A 21,012-nucleotide genomic window follows, 5' to 3' on the forward strand; every position below is an offset into this window, starting at 1 on the left:
TTATTGTGTTTCTGTTTACTCCCAATTCTAAATATTTCATAATTTCCCTTGTGATCTATTATTTTTTTAAAAAAAATATTTAATTTTTTAAGAGAAGTTTTGGCTTTATGTAAAATTAAGAGGAAAGCATAGAGATTTCCTGTATATCACCTAAACTCACTTGAGCTGAATTTTATTTGTTTTATTTGGTAATCTTTATTGATAAGTGAGTGTGATCTGTTTATTTCATGAGGCTATACTATAGTCTCCCCTATTATTGACATCACCCCCCAGAGTGATATATTTGTTACAATTGATGACCCTATATTGACACATTATTATTGCCCAACACCCATAGTTTACATGAGAGTTCAGTCTTGGTATTATACATTCTATGGGTTTGGACAAATATATAATGACATGTATGCATCATTACATGGTGTATTTCACTGCCCTAAAAATCCTCTGTGCTCTATTAATTCATCTCTCCCTCTCCCTTTACCCCTGGCAACTAGTGATCTGCTTGCTGTCTCAATCGTTTTGCTTTTTCTAGAATGTCACATAGTTGAACTTATATAGTATGTAGTTTTTTCAGATTGGCTTCTTTCACCCAGTAGTATGCATTTAAGTTTCTTTCATGTCTTTCCATGGCTTGATAACTCATTTCTTTTTAGCCCTGAATAATAATCCATTCTACTGAAGAATATTGTGGTTGCTTCTGTTTTAGCAATTATGAATAAAGTTACTATGAACATTCATATGCAGGCTTTTATGTGGACATGTTTTAAACTCTTTGAGTAAATACTAAGGAGTGCTATAGCTGGAATACATGGTCAAAGCATGTTTAGTTTTGTAAGAAGCTGACAAATTGCCCTCCAGAGTGGCTGTATCATTTCGCATTCCCACCAGCAATGAGTGAGTTCCTGTTGCTCTACATCCTGTCAGCATTTGATGAGGTCAGTGTTCTAGATTTTGGCCATTCTAGTAAGTGTGTGGTGGTATCTCATTGTTTTAATTGGTATTTCCCTGGTGATATATAATGTGAAGCATCTTTTCATTTATATTCTTTGGTGAAGTGTCTGTTAAAATATTTGGCCCATTTAAAAATCAGATTGTTTTCTTATTGTTGAGTTTTGAGAATTTTTTGTATATTTTAAATAACAGTTCTCTATCAGATATATATTTTGCAAGTATTTTCTCCCAGTCTGCGACTTGTCTTCTCATTCTCAAGACAGTGTCTTTCACAGAGCAGAAGTTTTTATTTTAATAAAATATAGCTTAAGTCAATTATTTTTTCATGAATAATAACTTTGGTGTTATATTTTAATAAGTCATCACCAAACCAAGTTATCTAGATTTTTCTCCTGTTATTGTCTAGGAGTTTTATAGTTTTGCATTTTACATTTAGGATTGTGATCTATTTTGAGTTAGTTTTTGAGAAGGGTTTAAGGTTTGTGTTTAGATTCTTTGTTTTTTGCATCTGGCTGTCCAGTTGTTCCATACCATTTGTTGAAATGACTGTCTTTTATCCATCGATCCCTATTTACCCCTATTAATAATTTTTCATCTAATGGCTATTTTGTCTGATAATATTATTGCTACAAAAGCTCCTTTGTCACAGATCAGCTGACTATATGTAGATGTATTTCTGGGCTATCCGGTCTGTTCCATTTATCTACTTTTTTATTCTTTTACCAATAACACATTGTCCTGATTACTATAGCTTTATATTAAGACTTGAAATAAGGTAGTGCCAGTCTTCAAACTTTGTCTTGTTGTGTTGGCTATTGATCTATGGTTTAATCAATGAGTTATTCAGGAGTATGTTTTAATAAGCTATCATTGTTGTTCATTTTTAACAATTGTATTATTCAAACATTTAACATTTATTGAGACATTTCATGTGACTTACAATGTGAACACTTTTTGTAAATGCCCCACATGTACTTAAGAAGAATGAGTATTTTCTCTGCAGAAATACACACACACACACACACACACAATATGAGGAATATATCTAATACTAGATCTAAATTCTTTCTAATTTGTGTGTGCTAAAAAGTTTGAAACTATTTTGTTAGGTACGTATAAATTCATGTTTTCCCTATCTTCTTGAACTGTTGTTCCCTTAATCATAATTGGGTATACCTATTTATCCCTATTAATAATTTTTCAACTAATGTCTATTTTATCTGATAACATTATTGCTACAAAATTTTTTGTTATTATTTCTTAGTATTTATTTTCTCAGGAATTTTCAACCTGTCTATGTTCTTTGGTTTTAAATATGTCTTTTATAGCCAACCTGAGCTGAATTGTATTTGTATTATCTTATTTGGTAATCTCTGTTGATAGATGAATAGAATCTGTTTATCTTATTGTACTTATTAATTTATATTTTTGTTGACATCTTAATTTAGGCTTCTGCTTATCTTCCTTTTTCCTTTTTTTTTTTCTCATCTTTGGCCTTATTTAAGCATTTTCAAAAATTACTATGTGGTTTCTCTGGTAGTTTGGGAGTTATACATTATATTTCTATTCTATTAAATGTTACCTTTAACATTTCTATGGGAATGTTTGTCTCTAACTTTTTCTTTAAACGTTGTTCGGTCTATTTATCCTCTTCTTAAACAAGCTAAGGACCCGAAACCATTAATCCACTAACTCCTCCTTTCTGTGCCTTCTTTCCCCCTTCTTGGTTGTTGAACTTAAAATTTTAGGTCTACATGAAAAAAATCCACACTGATTGCTCTTTTAAGTTTTTGTGGGTAATAGCTATTTAAATTTATGAAGATAAACATTTATTAGCATAGTTATAAACATCAATTTCTGGGCTCACTATTTTTTTTCTTGTGTTCCATTCATTCTTTTGAGTTCATTTTTTTTCTTCCTGTAAAGCTTATTTTTTAGCAGCACTTTTGAGGATCTATGTGTTTAGGTGTGTTGTATGATTTCTTAGACTTAGTATTTTGGAAAGTCTTTATTTGGTTCTCAATTTTGCATGACAGCTTAGATTGATTTAGAATTTTATATTTATTTGTATTTTCACCCAGATGTTTTAAAACATTGTCTTCTGTTAATTATCATTGCTGTCAAGAGTTCTTTTTATCAAAGTTGCCATCCTTTTCTAGATAGCCTATCTTTTCTCTATGTGAGAATTTTTTTATTCATTATTCGTCAAATATTTATTGATTTCCAATTAGTGTTGTAGGCACAGGGGATACATCAGTGAATAAAGCAGCAAAAAATCCCAGCATTCATTAACCTTGCAGTCTAGGGAGTGAATGTATGAGCTAAGATAAAGCTAGATGCTATAATAAATTAAACTCCTAATTATCAGTAGCTTGATTACTTGGGATTTTATTTTTTATTCATCATACTGTCCCAGTTAGACAGCTCTCCTCCAAACAATTATTAAAAGACACAATCTTCTTCTTCTGCTATGTGACTCTGCCATCTTTTACATTTGGAGTTTGGTACCAATGGTGTCCTAGGGTTACCTCCTTTCCAGCAGACAGGGAGGAAAAAGAGCATAGAGGATTGCATGGAGGGTATTTAGGTACCAGGCTTGCAAGGAGCACTTACTTTGATCACATTTTTTCTGGTGGCCAGAAGTAAGTCACTTGCCACACTTTAACTTCAAGGGCACCTGGAAAAAGTAGTCCAGCTATGGGTCCAGGAGGAAGAGAAAATACATTTGGGAATCAACTAGCAGTCTCTGTCATATAGAGCCAGATAATAAATGAGTATATATATTATATGTTAAATCGTGTTAGTGTAAAGGAGGAAAATAAATTAGGAAGGATTTAGGGAGGGTTGTGATCATAAATGGGTGGCTGGTGAAGGCCTCACGGAGACGCTGTATTTAAGTACACACCTGGGAGAAGTGAAGTGTTGGTACCTTGTGAATCTGACAAAAGAACATTTCAGGCAAATAAAGTAGCAAATGCAAATATCGTCAGGTGGGGGCAAGCCTAGTCTGACCAGAGCAGCTGGGAAAGAAAGCTGTGTGACACCAGGAGAGGGAGTGAGGGGCTGGAGGGAAAATGAGGTCAGCTAGCCACAGATAATGTAGGGGTGCATGGGGACATGGTGATTTCTATATTTACTCCATTGTTACTGGAAGGCATCAGTAGCTTTTAAATGAAGGATATTGTCTGACTTGTGTTTTATTTGAATACCTTTGGTTGCTGGGTTGGGTGTAGGTCATGGATAGGGGCAGGAAGTAGAACTAGGCCACTTAGGAGGCTATTCTAATAATTCAGGTGAGAGATAACAGTGGTTTCAGCTAGAGTGTTAATAGTAAAGGTGTTGTGAAGCTATCAGCTTCTGAATATAGTTTGAAGGTAGAGCTGACAGGATTAGCAAATGAATAGGATGTGGGATGTACAAAACAGAGAATAGCCAAGGATGATTGTCTGGCTTCGGTAACTGGAAGAGTGGAGATGTCATTTGCTAAGGGGGAAATCATCAGAATAGGATCAGAAACTGTTTTGATGTGTAAAATTTGAGATGACTTGGTGACATCCAAATGAAGACGTGAGATAGACAAGGGGAGAGGCCCAGGATAAAAATATCTGTTTGCCAGTTATCAACATAGAGATGGTATTGAAAGCCATGAACCGGGACTAAATCACAAAATAAATGTATGTGGTGGAAAAGAAAAGAGATTCAAGGCCTGAGCCTTGGGACATTTCAATATGTTGAGGTCAATGAGATGAGAAGGAACTAGCATAAGAGACTGAAAAGGAAGTAAGAGAAGGTAACAGAAAATCTAGGACACTGGAAATCCCTGGAAGCTAAATGAAGAAAATATTTCAAGAAGGAGACTGTGATAAAATACATAAAATGCTGTTAACAGGTCAGCTAAAATGAGGACTAAGATTGACAAATTAGATTTAACAGCATGAAGGTTATTGGCGACCTTGATTCATGAATGGCAAGTTGCATTCCCCAGAAAGGCACTCTGACATGGAGATGAGAGAGATGTTTGTTAATTAGTGCTCTTGAAATAGCCATCTCTGGATTTCGAAAGGAAGAAAGCAGGAATTGTCAGAGGGAGAAATTGAGGTGCGATGCAGTGTAGTGAAGACTCCCGGCGGTGTGGGGGTGAGGGGGCTTTGATGTTGAGTTGACCCTTCAGAGTTGTCCTGAGTTGGGACAAGTTATCTGAGTTTGCATAAACCCTATTTGACTAGTCACTGATATTGGACTGCCCTGTAAGGTAACTATGTGACTCCTCAGCCAGGGCAATTCTGAAGGGCAAAGCTGTGGACTGTAATCTGGTAGCATTGCTCGCAGCTGGGTAATAAGTTCTTTGGGGCCTCTGAGTAGTGTATCACAGAGTTCACTAGAAGCAGTTTAGACAAAGTAGCAAGGGCAAAAGCCTGGTGAGAGCCAGTTCAAAAGAGAATGGGAAGAGAGAAATTGGAGATAATTAGCTTAGATGACTCTTTTTTTCTTCATTTCTGATACTACTAGGAAGTGTCTGGGTGTGGATTTATTGTTATTCTTTCTTGGCATCTGGAATGTACTTTTAATCTCATTCATGTCATTTTTCAATATGATACTTCAAATATTGCTTTTCCTCCATTTCCCACCCCCCCTCCGAGCTTCCTTTATACACATATTGGAATCTTTCAATTTTTCCTTTATATCTTTTCATTGTTATTTCATCTTTCCTTCTCTATCTCATTTCATCAACTTTTGGGAAACTCCTTAGTGTTATCTTCTAGCTCACTGATTCTCTTATACTGTGTCCAATCCAGATTTTATTCTGTATATCAAGCTTATATAATTTTTGAAAGAATATATTTTTATTTAAAGGATTCCAATTTGTTCTATTTCATATCTCTATTTTGTTTCTGGCTATTTTGTTTCATATTTTTATATTCTTTTTTAGAGGCATTATTTCCTCCTCTGTCTCTTGGTAGAGTCTTAACCTACTTATTTAAAATTCTTTTTCATATTTTTGTTTTCATTTCCTATGGAGTGAATTACTATTCCAATTGTTGATCTTATTGATCTTATTGGCTGTCTTTTCTAGTGTTAGTTTTGGACATATGTTTAATAATTTTTAAATTATTTCATAATAATTTTCAGGCTTATATAGACTAGTAAGTTTTATTATTTTTTATGTTTTATTTACTTCTAATGCTCACCACTTTCTGATTCACAGTTTTGTAGTTGCCACTGGGTTCCCAGTCCAAAACCAGATCTTATATTGGTTCCTTGGGGCTCCTGTCCCTTTGATAGTGATATTTCAAACCTGTTTCTGAGCCAGTGGTGGTGTGGCATGGGCATGGTGATGAGACATGTCTGTCTCCTCTCCCTCTCCAAACATGGAGCTTGTGATAACCCCCTGTATCAAGCACCAGTGGGAAGTTGCATTTCTACTTCTTTTCAGCTGTCATTTTTAGCAGAGCCAGGCTGTGATCCCCTATGTCGTGTGAGAATTATTCTGAGTTCTTGTTACTACACTGGAGCTGAACTCCAGGTTGCTTCTACCTGCTTCTGGGACCTGGGGACAGCATCCACAGCTTCAGTCCCATCACCCCTCTGTATTTATTTTCTATTTCTGGCCCTTGAAGATGACTAAAAGTACGTCCCTACCCTATTTATGCTTGTCTCATTCCTTAGGGAAAAACTTTCAGTGGTTTTTTTTGTTTTTTGTTTTTTTAGACAGTCTTGTTCTGTTACCCAGGCTGGGGTGCAGTGGCATGATCTTGGCTCACTGAAACCTCTGCCTCCCAGGTTCAAGGAATTCTCCTACCTCAGCCCCCTGAGTAGCTGGGATTACAGGTGCATGCTACCATGCCTGGCTAATTTTTGTATTTTTAGTAGAGATGGGGTTTCACCATGTTGGCCAGGCTGGTCTCAAACTCCTGACGTCAGGTGATCCACCTTCCTCGGCCTCCTAAAGTGGTGGGATTACAGGCGTGAGTCACCTGTGCCTGGCCTTTCAGCCAGATATTGATGAGAAAAAGATAGGTGCTTTGATAATAGTTACTCAATGTGTTATTCCTCCCAGGGATTTTTTCTTTTTTCCTAGAAAGATGTGAATGTTAGACATGGTACTGTATGCATCCATAATGTGTTAATTGTGGACAATATTTGCTTTCTTGGGGACTCTTCATGTTTCTAAAGTCACCCATGTAGTATGCAAAATATCATACCTATTGATCTCTTATCCTTTCTCTTTCTTACTTTTGTTTTAATTCTTTACAGAATCCACACATATTTATAGACTCAAGAGTAGAGTTTATTACTAAGTCCTTCCACACATATCATGTCCCTAGAATTCCCTTCTTTTCTTCTTTGATGATGTTGACGAATATGGCCTTGAGGCACTTGCCATCCTTTATGTTCTCTGTTCTTTCTATGCTATTCCCACCCTCTCTGAGTCTGCTGCTTGCCCTGTTTCTCAGAGAACTCATTCTCTCTCTTGGTTTTACATATAATCTCTGGTTTAAACTACTCTCAAATTTACGTCTCCAATATAGAATAAGATCCAATAAGAACTAACAAATATGGAAACAAGTACTTACTGAATGGACCAGGTGTAGACCTGTACTAAATGTTTTAGACATTCATTCATTTGGTCTCGCAATAGCCCTGTGAGATATGAAGATTATATAATGATTATTACAGATGAAAGAGCTTAGTCTATGAGGGTTAAGAAAATTGCCATCCTAATTTCTGGGACTGTGCAGCTCCCAGGATTCAGGACCTTCAGTTTTAAAGCCGGGAAAATCTCAGGCAGACTGGAATGAATTGATTACTCAAGGCCTAAGGCTGTTGATTAGGAAGTGGTGAAGCCTGGGCTTGAACCCAGTCCCATCTGAGCAAGTCCCTGCTCTTCAGCATGACGTCATACTGTCTCTGTTAGAACAACGTAGAATAAGAGAGTTGAATCAGAGAGCAGAAGGTAAAGAAAGAGTTCACAGAGGGGAAATTCACGGAGGGGAAAATCCTGGAATTTCATCAGGGGGATTCTTGCTTCATCAGGAATCAGGAAACCCATATTCTGGTTCCAGTTCATTCACAAATCCAGTGTTAAGCTGAAATCGCTTATATCCCTATGTTGCTCTTCCCTCCCCTGTAAAATGAGAGGCTAAACAAGACAACTCCCAAGACTGTTTTCAATTTTAAAGTTGTTTTCCTTGAAACTGTCCCTTACATATAAACGCTCCAAAACCATTTCAGACCTTGTAAATATTAGCTAGTTTTTATAAGGTTATAGAGATAAAAAGAAAACAGAACATATAAGCCAGAATTTTGCAATATTTCATGATTTGCTCAAATTTCTAGATTTTGCTCTTTAACATCACTATTTCTGAGTGCAGCATAATTCTATTGAAACAGTTGAACAGTTTTGGCCTTTAATTTATTGTATTTAATTTGTTGTAATTAACTTTATGGTGTTTTCATTGTTTTCTTTAACTGTTAACATAGTGTCCCAAACATCTCAGCGGGGAATGCTTTATAAATTTTCTCTCTTTATTGTTATTTATAAGATGTTAATGGCTTCTATTTAAGGCATGTGAGATTAATAACTGGGAGAATGTACTTCTATATCAGCACTGTTTTAATCTGTGAAAATCACAAGAAAAACAGTCATAACATGCCACAATTATCAGTGAAGGCGTAACTGCATGTATTGATGTGGGACTCTTTATAAAATACTTTGAAATCATTTCTGATATAGCAGAGTGCTAAGGGAAGAAGGCTCTTACTACTTTTTCTGTTCTTGGACATATATGCCCTAACAGATACATTTCTAACTGAAATTCCCCAGAAATAAAATTTACAGTAAGACATAGCTTCTAATATTTTAACATTTTGTTCAAGAAAAGCCTCACTCTATTACCCCCACCTCTGCCTTTCTCTTGCATATGAGGGTTGTATTCAATGACTGAATGGGAATTTCAGGTAAGAAAAATGTGGAATAATGTGAACTTTTCTGAAACCAGTTTTTGGGGTGTGTGTGTGTGTGTGTGTGTGTTTCTTTACCACTCGCTTTGAATCAAAGTACTTAGCCCCTCATTGGATAATTATGGTCTTCCTATCAAAATCTTATCAAGATAACAAGAGGGAAAAAATTAAATAAGCAAAGCCCACTATTCACAGTACAAAAATTCATGACAGGTTTTACATACATTTCAGTAGTAGTGGAATTTCCAAATAAATATTAGGAACTCTGAGAAAACTAAGAAGATTATAATGCTAATGCTTTAGGACTTCTTTGCAGGAATTCAGATAGATAGTTTTTATAGAGTTTTATTACTTGGGTAGTCATGTGCTCAGTCTTATGGGAGACAAAAGAAATTTAAACAACTAGTTCCTGCCCTGGTGGAGCTTACAATCCAGCACAGATCTTGGTGGCTTGTACCAAAGCTCTATGCTTCATATTTCTTTTGAGTGAGTGTAAGAGGAGAAATGGAACTACCTGTAATGACTAGGGTAGTATTTTCAGGGTTCTAATAGGTTATACTGAAACTTTAATGAAGTGTATATAATTATTGTTAAGTAAATTGTGATTGATTTATAACATATAATCAGAAAAGTGCACAATTCCTGTGTGTAGCTCAATGAATACAGATGAAGTGAACACATCTCTATAATCACCCTCTGATAAAGAAATGCCCATCCTCTGGAGGGTATTCCAGAGGCCTTCCTTGTGCTCCTCACCTCAGACCCTGCATTCTTTCCTCACAGGTCACCATTATCGTGTTTCCTATTGTCATTAGTAAGTTTTGCCTGTTTTTGAACTTTTTATTATTAAAAACATAGATTATGTCCTCTTTATGCTGGCTTCTTTCCAAGTAATATATGTGAGAATATACTATGTCATTGAGTATAGCAGTTTATTTTCACTGATGTGAAATATTCCATTGTATAAATAAAATGCAAATTATCTATTCTACTGTCAATGGACATTTGGGTTGCTTCTAGTTTTTAGCTGTTACAAATAGCACTGCTATGATCATTCTTATATGTGCCTTTTGCTACACATCATAAGCCTTTCTGTTGGGAGTCTGAGGTTTGGGTCATAGTTATGGATTCAATTTTTAAAGATAATACCAAATAGTTTCCTGAAGATTACCAGTTAACACTGCAACAGGCAGTGTGTGAATATTTCAGTAGTTCTATATCTTTCTCAACATTTGATATTTTTTAAGAAGCCATTATTTTGGGTGTGTGTGATGGTCGTGGTTTTATTTGTGTTTCCTGGTTGATGAATGAGTTTTGAATGAATATCTGTTCACATGCTTCTTTCCCATTTGGTTGCCTATTTTTATATTCAACTGCCTGTCTTTTTCATTGATTTGTAAAAGTTCTTTATATTGTAAGGTATATTTGTGCTTAGAATTGTGGATAATACATAGACTAAAAATTCAGTATTTCAATTTATTCAAGTAGTTGATCTCTAGTCAAGTATGGCTCTGTCTAACATTGATCATTTCCTTTTTACCCCCAAGTTACTCCACTTAACCACTATGAATGATAGCCTTGTCTCACCAACCCCAGCCCATCATCTGTTGGTAAGCTTTGATCTTCAGTGACCTTCAATGTACATGTTCATGTATTGCCAAATCCTATTTTATACATAACTGTATCAAAATCCTAAAATAAAATCACAGAAAAACTCCATAGCTTGTTGAATATGGCTCAGAATCGTTGGTTTTACCCATTAATAGAGGCAAAAGGTGAAAAAAAAAGAGTGCATTTTAGTCAAAAAGAGTAAGAATTTTAAAGTGTGATGGGAGAGTGTTCTCAGATTAACATCTCCTTTTTAATGAGTTGAGAACTGAAATGTCTTAATAACTGCTTTTTTGTGATTTAAAGATTTAAATATTTCATATAAAGCTGGGAATATTTGAGATCTCTTAATTAATGTAAGTGTCCATGCATACCCATAAAAGAACAGAACATAACATCTATTTTATGAAATAGTGAAAACTTATATCCAGAAGGTACCTTTGAAGTCATTGATGGAGAGCCTCTGAACCTGGAATGCTGGGGTTGAAGATGGATGGGAGGTAATTGGGAGTGACGGACAGTTCAGGGAGAGCCCATAAGATCCTCTTCAGTCAGAGCAGTCAGGCTTTCCACCAGTTATTCTCATTGACTTCTGAGACTTATGAGTTCCTTTAAACATAAGTTGAAGCTGCTGTTTTTAATATTATGGGTCTATTTTAAATACTTTGCTTCTAGACAAGGAGGTAGGACTCAGAGAGATTAATTGGTTTGCTTCAGATGACTTTGGCAATGGCAGAATCAGTATTGAAATCCAAGTTTGCTCTCATCACAGTGCTCCTAGACTCTGAGCTTTGTGTAGGCTAAAGTGATATCCTAATGATTCATTTATTTTCTTTCCTTCCCACTTCCTGGTTCTGGGTTATATATTAACCTGAGTTAATTAGAGATTTAGAGGAAGGTTTCTGCATCAGGAAAGGAGTATAATTTCATGGGCTTCCCACTGTTCCATGTGGTCTCTGGGTTCCTAGCTAGCCTGATATTAATCATAAATTCATAGAGTATCTTCTTTCCAACTCATTTTATGGCCCTCTCACAAGTTTGAATTATAATTTAATTATGCAATTATAAGTTTCTTATTCTCCTTATTTCTTCTTCTCCTTATTCATCTACTGTAGTTGGACCTCTGTATCCATGGATTCCACATACATAGATTCAACTAAACATGGATTGAAAATATTTTTAAAAAATGGACAATTGTGTCTGTACTGAATGTGCAGACTTTTAAATTGTCATTATTTCCTAAACAATATGGTGTTAGAACTATTTGCATAGCATTTACATTGCATTAGGCATTATAAATAATCTAGAGATGATTTAAACTGTATGGGAGGGTATGCATAGGTTACATGCAAATACTATGGCATTTTACATAAGGGACTTGAGCATCTGCAGATTTTGACATCTACAGGGGTCTTGGAATCAATCCTTCATATACAGAGAAATGACTGTATACCTTTGCACATTTTAGATGCCTAGTATTGACCCTGTTATATTGGCCCTCATTGGGACTTGTTCTGTTTGGTTTTCTTTAACTGCTCTCCTTTCTCTTTTCTTATTCCTATTGTTTGGTGCTAGCAGATCTGATGATTTGGTCTGAGACACCAGGATACTTCACAGAAGTCAGAAAGAAAATCCAGAAAATAACCTAAAGGTCCTTGTTGACTTAGTAGAGGAAAAGTGGAAGGGGACTTATACTTATCAGAGAAGGGTGGCTAGGACAAAAGCTGGGAGGGAGGTCCTAGTGGCCTAGGCTTGAGAGACACATGATGAGGCCTGCAACTAGGGACATGACCAGAAGTGGCCTGTCTAGACTGCTTTTATTGGTATTCTGCTCTAGAGTTATAGAGCACAGAGTAAAGTAGAGAAGGACAGGAGGGAGGCACGAACTCTTGCCCATGCAGTTGATTTCTTGGATTTGGAGCCAACTATTTTTTAGCATAATACACAAAAGCAATGGAATAATAGAGTTTTAGAAACTGGTGGGGTCTTAGAGATCTTCTCATCCTAGAATTTTGCCTTGTAAATGAGAAAACTAAGTCCAAGAGAAGTCAAACCAAGCTTCCTAGCTCAGTTCTGTGTGGAGTTGTGGAATACCAGTCGTATGCTTATCACCCATATGTACTCAGTTTCATAAGAGAGAAGAGCTCAGGGCAAGAGGTTAGGTTTTATTTTAAATGAAGTTCAGAAACCATGGAAGGGAAATAATATAATCTGATACACAATTAAGAAGATGAGTTCTGCTGTGTGGAGAACAAATTGGCAGAGAAAGAGTGGAAATTGAGAGAGCAGTTAAGAAGCTATTTCAGCAGTCCCAGAATGAAATGATTGTGGCTGGGAGATGAAGATGGGGAGAAGCAGATGTATTTTTTAGTTAAAAACCTAGAAGACTCGATGAACTGGATATGGTAGACAAAAATATAGGAGAAATAAAAGATTTATGGCTTGAGCAACTAAGTGGATATAGGTACAATTTCTAAGATAGAGAAATGGGGAAGGGTGAAAGTAGGATTCAGGGTTGGGAGGATTGAGGTAGAGGGACAGTGGGGAGAAAGTTTGGGGTAGTAAATGAGGACTTCCATTTGCTATAACATCAACTGCTGAAACTGCCTTTCCAGATCCCTGGAGCATGGCTTGTTTCCCTGCATCCTGCTAATTACCATAAGGCATTTATTATTTTTTTTTTTTTTGCCAAAGAATACTGAATTATAAGGGCCATGATAAAGTCTTGTCTTGTCTTTTTCTTTTTCTTTTTCTTTTCTTTGAGACAGGGTCTCACTCTGTTGCCCAGGCTGGAATGCAGTGGCATGATCATGGCTCCCTGTAGCCTTGACCTCCCAGGCTCAACTGATCCTCCCACCTCAGCCTCCAGTAGAGTAGCTGGGACTACATGAATGCACCACACCTGGTTAATTTTTGTATTCTTTGTTGAGAAGGAGCTCAAACAATCCTTCTTCCTTAGCTTCCCAAAGTCCTGGGATTATCGTACTGAGCCACTGCACCCAGCCTTAAAGTCTTATCAGTCATCTACTTTAGGAATGTCAAGCTAAGAAGATAAAGTAGGGAAATAGTTTCTACTTCTGTTTGTCTTTCATCCATGTAGAAATGGAATTAGAAATCCTTAGCACTCCTGCAGCCCAGTTTCAGAGACCCTTAAGTTACATCTACTGTAAAAGAAAGGGTGAAAGAACTTTTTCACAGATGTGCTGAAGGAAATGGGAGAAGGTAGGCCATCCCTGTCCAGTATGCTGTTGCTATAATTACTGATTATACAAATAGCAAATGCTTTTTGAGATCCTTCTAAATGCCAAGCCTTGTTCAAGGCATGGATGATTCCAGAGAGGAAAACAGAATCTTTGCCTTTATGGAAGTTACATTCTAGAACATTGGTTATGTCAACGCCCTGTTCAAAAACTTTCAACAGTTCTTTTACCATTTCAGCAGCATAAAATGTAGCCCTCTGCTACCATCAAATAGACACGCAACTTGATGTCCCCCAGACTACGTGTATTGTCACCTCCATGCCTTTGCTTGTGCTTTTTCTCTCACCTCCCTGTCTTCTCTGCTCTTAAGTTAGCCATTCTGATCCACTCAGGACTGTTAGTCAGTACTACAGGGGTGTACTGGCTAGCATTCGGTTCTGATTAACCCTGTGCTCACCCTTCCATGTATAAGTAGCTCAGTTCTTCTTGAACCCTCTTTTATGTCACCTCAGGCCTCGGTGATGTGTCCTCATTTGAAGTCATAGTACTCACTGATTTATATCACTTATTTCACAAAGCTCACGTATGTCCTTGTGACATCTGGCATACTTTTTTCCATGTTGTTTGCATCTTTATATACAATTTGATTTATGTTTTTGGCTTTTTCTCCTGAAATAAATGGCAAGTCCCTTGCACAACTCAGGCACTAAATAGGCTTTTATTAATTGATGGATGCATCAGGAAGGACTCAGCGTCTCGTAACTGTCTGCTGGAGACTTAAAGTGGAGAGGGGCCCCATTTGCTGATATTTTGCGTCATTGTGCCCATCTCTAAGCAATTCCATCCTTCATGGCCTTTCTATACTCCCAGCTCCTGTCTCAGAGTCCTCCCTCATCACCTCAAGTTTGCAGGGACATTACCATGCCAGCACCCCTTAGGATGCTTGGCTAGTTTTCTGCATTAAAAGGACAGTGGGATGTCTTGCTTGCCAGCCAATTTAATGCAGGCTGACACTCCTGGCACACTGAATTAAGGTGGAGGAGCCAACAGACCCAGAGAAGAGTCCATTTCTATGGAGATTAAAACAAGAAAATGATGGAGCACAAAACACTTCTATTTCCTTTTTATACTTAAAAATAAAGAAGACAGTAATTAAGCCAGACCAGAAGATGAGTTCTGATTGTTAATTGCTGAGGGAGATGCAGTATTTTAATTTATCCCAATTCATTTGCAGAACTAGGCAGACAAGGTAACATGTTCTGTGCTCTAGCCCATGAGATGATGCTGACAATTTGAGATTTAATCATTTTTGGTTGTTCCAGATTTGCTATTTTAAAACTGTAACTGCAGTAGTATTTTCCCCACTCTGGGTAGAAGCTGAAGAAAAGTGTTGTAGCCTTTTATCTAAGCGCGTGAGGCTACAGGGTCCTGACTTTCATAGGGCAAAGCTGGCTTACAGATTTACTGAAATAATTACCAAATTATTTAATAGGTTTTGAATTCTGAACTCATAGTTTGTTAGTGGAGTCTGCCAACTGAACAATTATACATAGACTCTTAGAACAAGGGCCTCCATGGAACTCTGCTAAAGCATTTAATATTCCCATTTCTAATTGTAAAGCCATTTGAGCATATAGTAGTATGCACTGGTGTAACTGACTCCTTGGCTATAGAGGTAGCATTTGATACATTTTGGATAATGCTTTCGAAGTGATGATAATGTCAAATGTACAAGGGCTCAGCTAATGAACCCATTAATCAGCCCGTTATTGAGCACCTCCAGAATGCAATGCACTGAGCTGGGAACCATGAAGGATGAGGCACAAGGCAGATTTCATTCCTCTAACTGAACATTTAAATATTCTGGGAAACTTTAAAAAATGCAGATGCCTAGGTCCCACTCTAGGCATATGGTTAAAAACTCCTTAGGTGATTCTGATAGTCATCCAGCATGGAGAACTACTTTTATAAAGTGTAGTTTTGTTTTCAAGGCATTTGGAGTCTAACTGGGAATATATAGGACTAAATTGGGAATATAGATATAGTATATGTCGATCACTCTGTGTTTTTAGCCCTGTACACAGACAACATCTGATAAATTTATGGGGAGAGGCACAGACAACATAACTACTGTATTTAAGAGAGGAACAGATCACAGGAACAGAGGCTGGGTCGTCATGGAAGAGGTAGGATTTGAACCTAGGCTTTGAGGGCAGGTAGGATATAAATAAATATAGATGAGAGGTCAAGGCATTCTGAGTGGAAGGCTGGCATAAACCTAAGCTGAGGGCAGGAGTGTATAAGGTATGTGCCAGGTATTAACTGGATATTAGTTGAAAGTTCTAAGAAAGCAAGTAGTAGAAAGTAGTAGGAAATCAGAGAGACCTGCATAAGGTCTTGAGCCCAAACATCTGGATTTGAGTTTTGCACATGCCACTACATAGCTTCTTACCTTGACAAGTTATTTTACTTCCCTAAGCTCCAATATCTACATCTGCCAAATATTCATAATAATAGTTCCTATCAGGTTGCTTAGATCCAGTAAGGCAATGTGTATATGAGCATTCAATAAACTACAGAGCCCTACCCAGTGCTAGCTATTGTTATTGTGTTTTGGAGGGGAAGGCATTGAAGGTTATAGAGCACAGAAATGACATATAAAAATTTTTAATCATTCACCCTATTTGCCTATAAGTGAGCAAAAGAAATAGCTAAAAATAAATATTTATCATCACTGAATTACTTAATATAACTGTGTTTAAGGAGTTGGAGCTCACCCTTTAAAAAAGAAGATCATCCTAACTGCCCCTCATGACTACTGCAGAGGCTACACCTGAAAAAGCAAAATGTGAGTATCTATGCTAACCTAACAAGTTGACATACAAGTCATAACACTCCAACTGTTTTAACCAGTCTTTTCTATTAATTAGTGACCCTCAGAGCACTACACTTATTGGCACATCTTGAAAGGATTTATTCCATTCCCTTTATTTAAAAATAACCAACTTTTGAGAGATCTTTTTAACTTATTGTGCTGTCCCATATGGTATCCACTTGTCACATGGGTTATTCAGTCCTTGAAATGTGGCTGGCAAAACTAAGGAACTGAATATTTAATTTAAATTTAATGAATTTTAATTTAAAATTAAAAACTGATAATTCAGTTATTGGAAAACCTTTAAGCATGTTTGGAACAAATTTGGGCATGTAAATCTGTTTTTTCAAGTGATGATTTTATAAAATGTAAATACAGATTAAGTAGTTCTGATAAAAATTTAGCATGTGAGTTGAGATGTATGTAACTACAAACAAAATACATATAGAGTTTTGAAGATGGAACAAAAAAGAATGTAAAATATCTAATTCATTTTAAATATTGATTAATGTTGAAATGGTAATATTTAGATGTATTTTATTTAAATATTCTATGAAAATTATGTTATACAAATTAATTTCACCTATTTTAGTATGTCTACTAGAAAAATTTAAATTACATATAAATTACATATTCAGTTTACACTGTATGATCCACCTTTATTGAGGTATAATTCACAAATAAAAATTGAATATATATTAAGGTGTGCAACGTGTGTGTTAACATACATACACATTGTAAAATTATTACCACTATCTAGCTAATTATAGTATCTTTTACTTCACATAGTTAGCTTTTTTTCTGGTGTGATGAGACTACTTAAGAGCTCTCTTAGCAAATTTCAGGTATACCATACATTATTATTAATTACACATTATATTTCTTTTGGAGTTAATCTAGACTTGGCAACAAATACAAGCAATCCTAAGATATAGTGCTGCACATAGAGCTGAGGCTATTACTGTTCTGCTACTTCCTCTTGGCTCCTGTTACCCATGACAGTATATGATACAGGCCAGCTGGCATCTGCCCAGGGCTGCCAATAGAGCTCTGTGATGATCACTTTAACTCTGTTTTTATTTGGATAACACAGAACATTTTTAAAGATGGGAAGGTCAGAAAGGGTGGAAGATCCAGGAAGTGGAGGAGGAATGTTCTCTAGTTCCATTTTGCCTTAGGTCATGCCCACATGACCTTGATGCTGTGAGCTTGGCATTTCCCTACATCTCCTTAGCAACCTAACCACAGTCTGAGAAATATTAACATAGAAAGATTTTTGGGCAGTACCCTGTAAAATCTGTCTGAGGTATATATGAAACTTATTAGCATTTCTTAGTGCAAAGAAGGCAAGATACTTTGTTAAAGAAGACCAGAGAATAAGGGAGGGGGAAAGTGAGTCCATAAGAGACAACTCAAGAGAGTGCCTTTAATTTGGAACTGAAGAGTTGAATCTTAATGAAGAATATATTATGAGAAAACATGTTGAATATGTGTTTTAGGAGATGATAACCAGATGCCACTTGAAATTTGGGTTTTATTTGGTTCTTTAACTCTTTTTAGGAAGAAATTAGAAATAATTTGTGTTTTCTTCACTTACATGTAATGAAATTAATATAAATTATTATATTTGAAGTTTTTGTCCAAAGAGCTTCTACTTACTTTCCAGCTTCCATAATTCTTTACCCTAGAACTGATGGCCTTAGTTCCAGCTTCTCTGCTCTTCAGCTTCTCCTCTCTACAGCTTCTCCCCACTTCTTGGCACTCGAATCGAATCCTTCTCTCCATCTGAACCTGTTTACAAGCAGGTTCTGTCCACAGATGCACTGTTATTCAGACCTTTATTTGTTTTTTGCTTAGCTGGTGTGTGTTTACTTTTCAGCAAAGAAATTCTGCAAAATAAAACTTAGGAAGAGCTCAAATATGTAAATCAGATAAGATCTGAGCTTCTCTGATTGAAAGAAGGAAGCAGCCCCAAGGCACATGAAATTAATGAAGCACATATTTAAAACCACTGCCTTAGCCTGGCTTCCATTCACGTGTTATTTCTCTTGGGACATTTCTGTTTTCAATATTATTTTCAATAATACAGTGTAAAGCTTTATCTTTTTAAAGGGAAATTCACATTAGTGAGCTAGCAGTAGGGGGTGTTGGTGGTTTATGTTGGCTTCTATCACGGTGCCCATCTTAACTGACTGTCAAGGCATTTATTTACACATTTTTTCTGGCACTAGATTCTTAAGAACTTGGAAGACAGAAATAGCTAGTCTTACTTATTTTAGCACATTTAGCATCAAAACAGCATCTAGCACTTAGTAGGTACCTAATTAATATGTGCTAAACTGAGTCCGTTGTGTCTGAGGTGAGGCTTTTGTTACACCTGTCAGGCATTTACTCTGATTACACACACAGGGTTGGCCTTAGCCATGTGGTCACACATCTTTGCTTAAGATTATCTTTTAAATAAATTTATGTGAAGCCTCTCTGAAAATGTAGCCTATTAATGGGAAGGATGGAAACCCTCTGAGTATGACCAGTTGTTTTTATTATGGTTATGAAAAACAAATGTTTTTAAGCCCCTGGGGCTTTTTGGATACAGAAAATACTTACTCAATGATTCTAATTAAGAGATGGCTCATTCTCTGTCATAGTTTCCATGACTCGATTTTCTTTTTGTATCTTCACTTCAGAGGTTCACTGGAGCAACTCTGTAGAACCTCTAAAGTAGTAGAGAAATCTGGTTTTATGAACCATCATTACAATTGTGTTAAGCTGATGATATATGAAAAATGAGGTTTTTTTAAAGATAAAAGAAATGTATGAAGATGTTTTAGGCTAGTGAAATATTTGGGATTAGAGCTACTCATATTTTTTTTTTCTATGGAAATGTTAGTATTTACACTCATATGTTAGATGAGTTTAATATGACCATTTCAACCTCTTCATGAACTTTATTGCAAAACATTTATTGCTTATAATGACTTACTATTTCTTTTGGGGGCTTTAATAACATGAAGAATCCTATGTATGAAAATATTTGATTAATTGCAAACATGTTGGTTAGTTTTGGATAAAAGGAATTTTAATAAGACAATTTACCCAAACTGCATTAGGAAGTTATCTTTGTGATTTTGAAGAAATGAGGATTGACTTAAAAAAGTAATTATATAAACACTCTTGGAGAAAAGTTTAGCCCAATGATAGTAATACAATAATATCAAAAATAATAAAATTTCTCACATTTATTGAAAGCTTATATGTCAGGTGCTGTGCTGTTTTGTAACAATGTTTAAGTTAATCTTCAAACAAATCTCTGTGACATATGTTATTATTATCCTCAGTTTACAAATAAAAAAACAAGGCTTAAGACAATAAGGTTCATGAGCAAACTGGAATTCAAGCACAAAATTGTGTGACTCAGGAATAAGAGCTCTTAAAAATCATTTTATATACTAGCAATATGTATTTGCAAATTAAGTTATAAGTATAGTTTTTGTAATAAAGAAGGAACAGACCTTGGCAACTTCCTCAAAATAATAGATGAAGTGCACTTGAACGTGTAAAAGATGCAAACTTATATTCTTACCCCATTACGAACAAGGAAAAGAGAAGCCTCAAAGATTATTGACTAGCTGGAGCTTTAATATAAATGTTGCTTAATTTCTTGTAATTTTTAGACTCATTTGTGGAATAGATACTTGTGCTTGGAAATTATAAAAATAAATGATGCTAGCATTGTCTTTTCTAAGGCATTGAGGTATGAGTTATCTTGTTGTATCTTGTGAATTTAACTCTTTTGTTCAAAGGCTACTTTTTAGTGATGGTAGAAAATCAGAACAGCTACCTCATTGCCTCTAATGACAACAAGGACTCAGGACTGCCAGCTGGAAGTCAATGTCCACATGCCTTCATTGGAGCCATTTCAGGATCTATGTGAAATTTCTACTTTCCGACCATGGCTGCCTTTCTCTGCTCCTTTATGAACAAGTCTCAGGCCTTGTTCTGCTCAATAATCTCATGACCTGACTGTATGGGTATGCTGTGTCAATACCTTGATATGTCAAGATCTGCTTTCTGGCCCCAATAAGGACATTAGGGCTGCCAGATCACATATAGCTTCTCCACGGTCCACAGGTGATGGGTGGCATTTGTGGACAGGGGAAATCAGGGACTAATCAACAAAGAGCCCAGCCAGGAAGAAAATGCTACTTTGGGAATTTAACTACTCTGTCAAAAGCTAATTCTAGTTACAAAGGGGGAAATCGGAACAGCTGCATCAGCACATTAAATGACAAAAAGGGGCAGGAGTGCTGGCTTAAAATGCAAGTGTCAGGGAAATGTGTGTATCTCACCAGGGTGACCAGCCAAGTTTCAGAGGAATTTCCAGTACTTAGAGGGAGTACATGGTATTGGGAAAAG

The 21,012-nt window shown here is 36.3% G+C and overlaps 1 protein-coding gene across 1 annotated transcript in view; it reads left to right on the top strand.

Moving 5' to 3' along the window:
* The window catches only part of LOC105534534, a 189,049-nt gene that overhangs the window by 62,270 nt on the left and 105,767 nt on the right, over positions 1–21,012 (top strand). The window contains exons 3-4 of the mRNA XM_011973259.1: positions 10,461–10,523; positions 16,485–16,569. Coding sequence (XP_011828649.1) covers positions 16,533–16,569 — 37 coding nt within the window. The 5' untranslated portion in view covers positions 10,461–10,523; positions 16,485–16,532. The remainder of the gene's footprint in view (positions 1–10,460; positions 10,524–16,484; positions 16,570–21,012) is intronic.

This window comes from Mandrillus leucophaeus, unplaced genomic scaffold (assembly GCF_000951045.1).
Source record: "Mandrillus leucophaeus isolate KB7577 unplaced genomic scaffold, Mleu.le_1.0 Scaffold136, whole genome shotgun sequence".
Lineage (NCBI taxonomy): Eukaryota > Metazoa > Chordata > Mammalia > Primates > Cercopithecidae > Mandrillus > Mandrillus leucophaeus.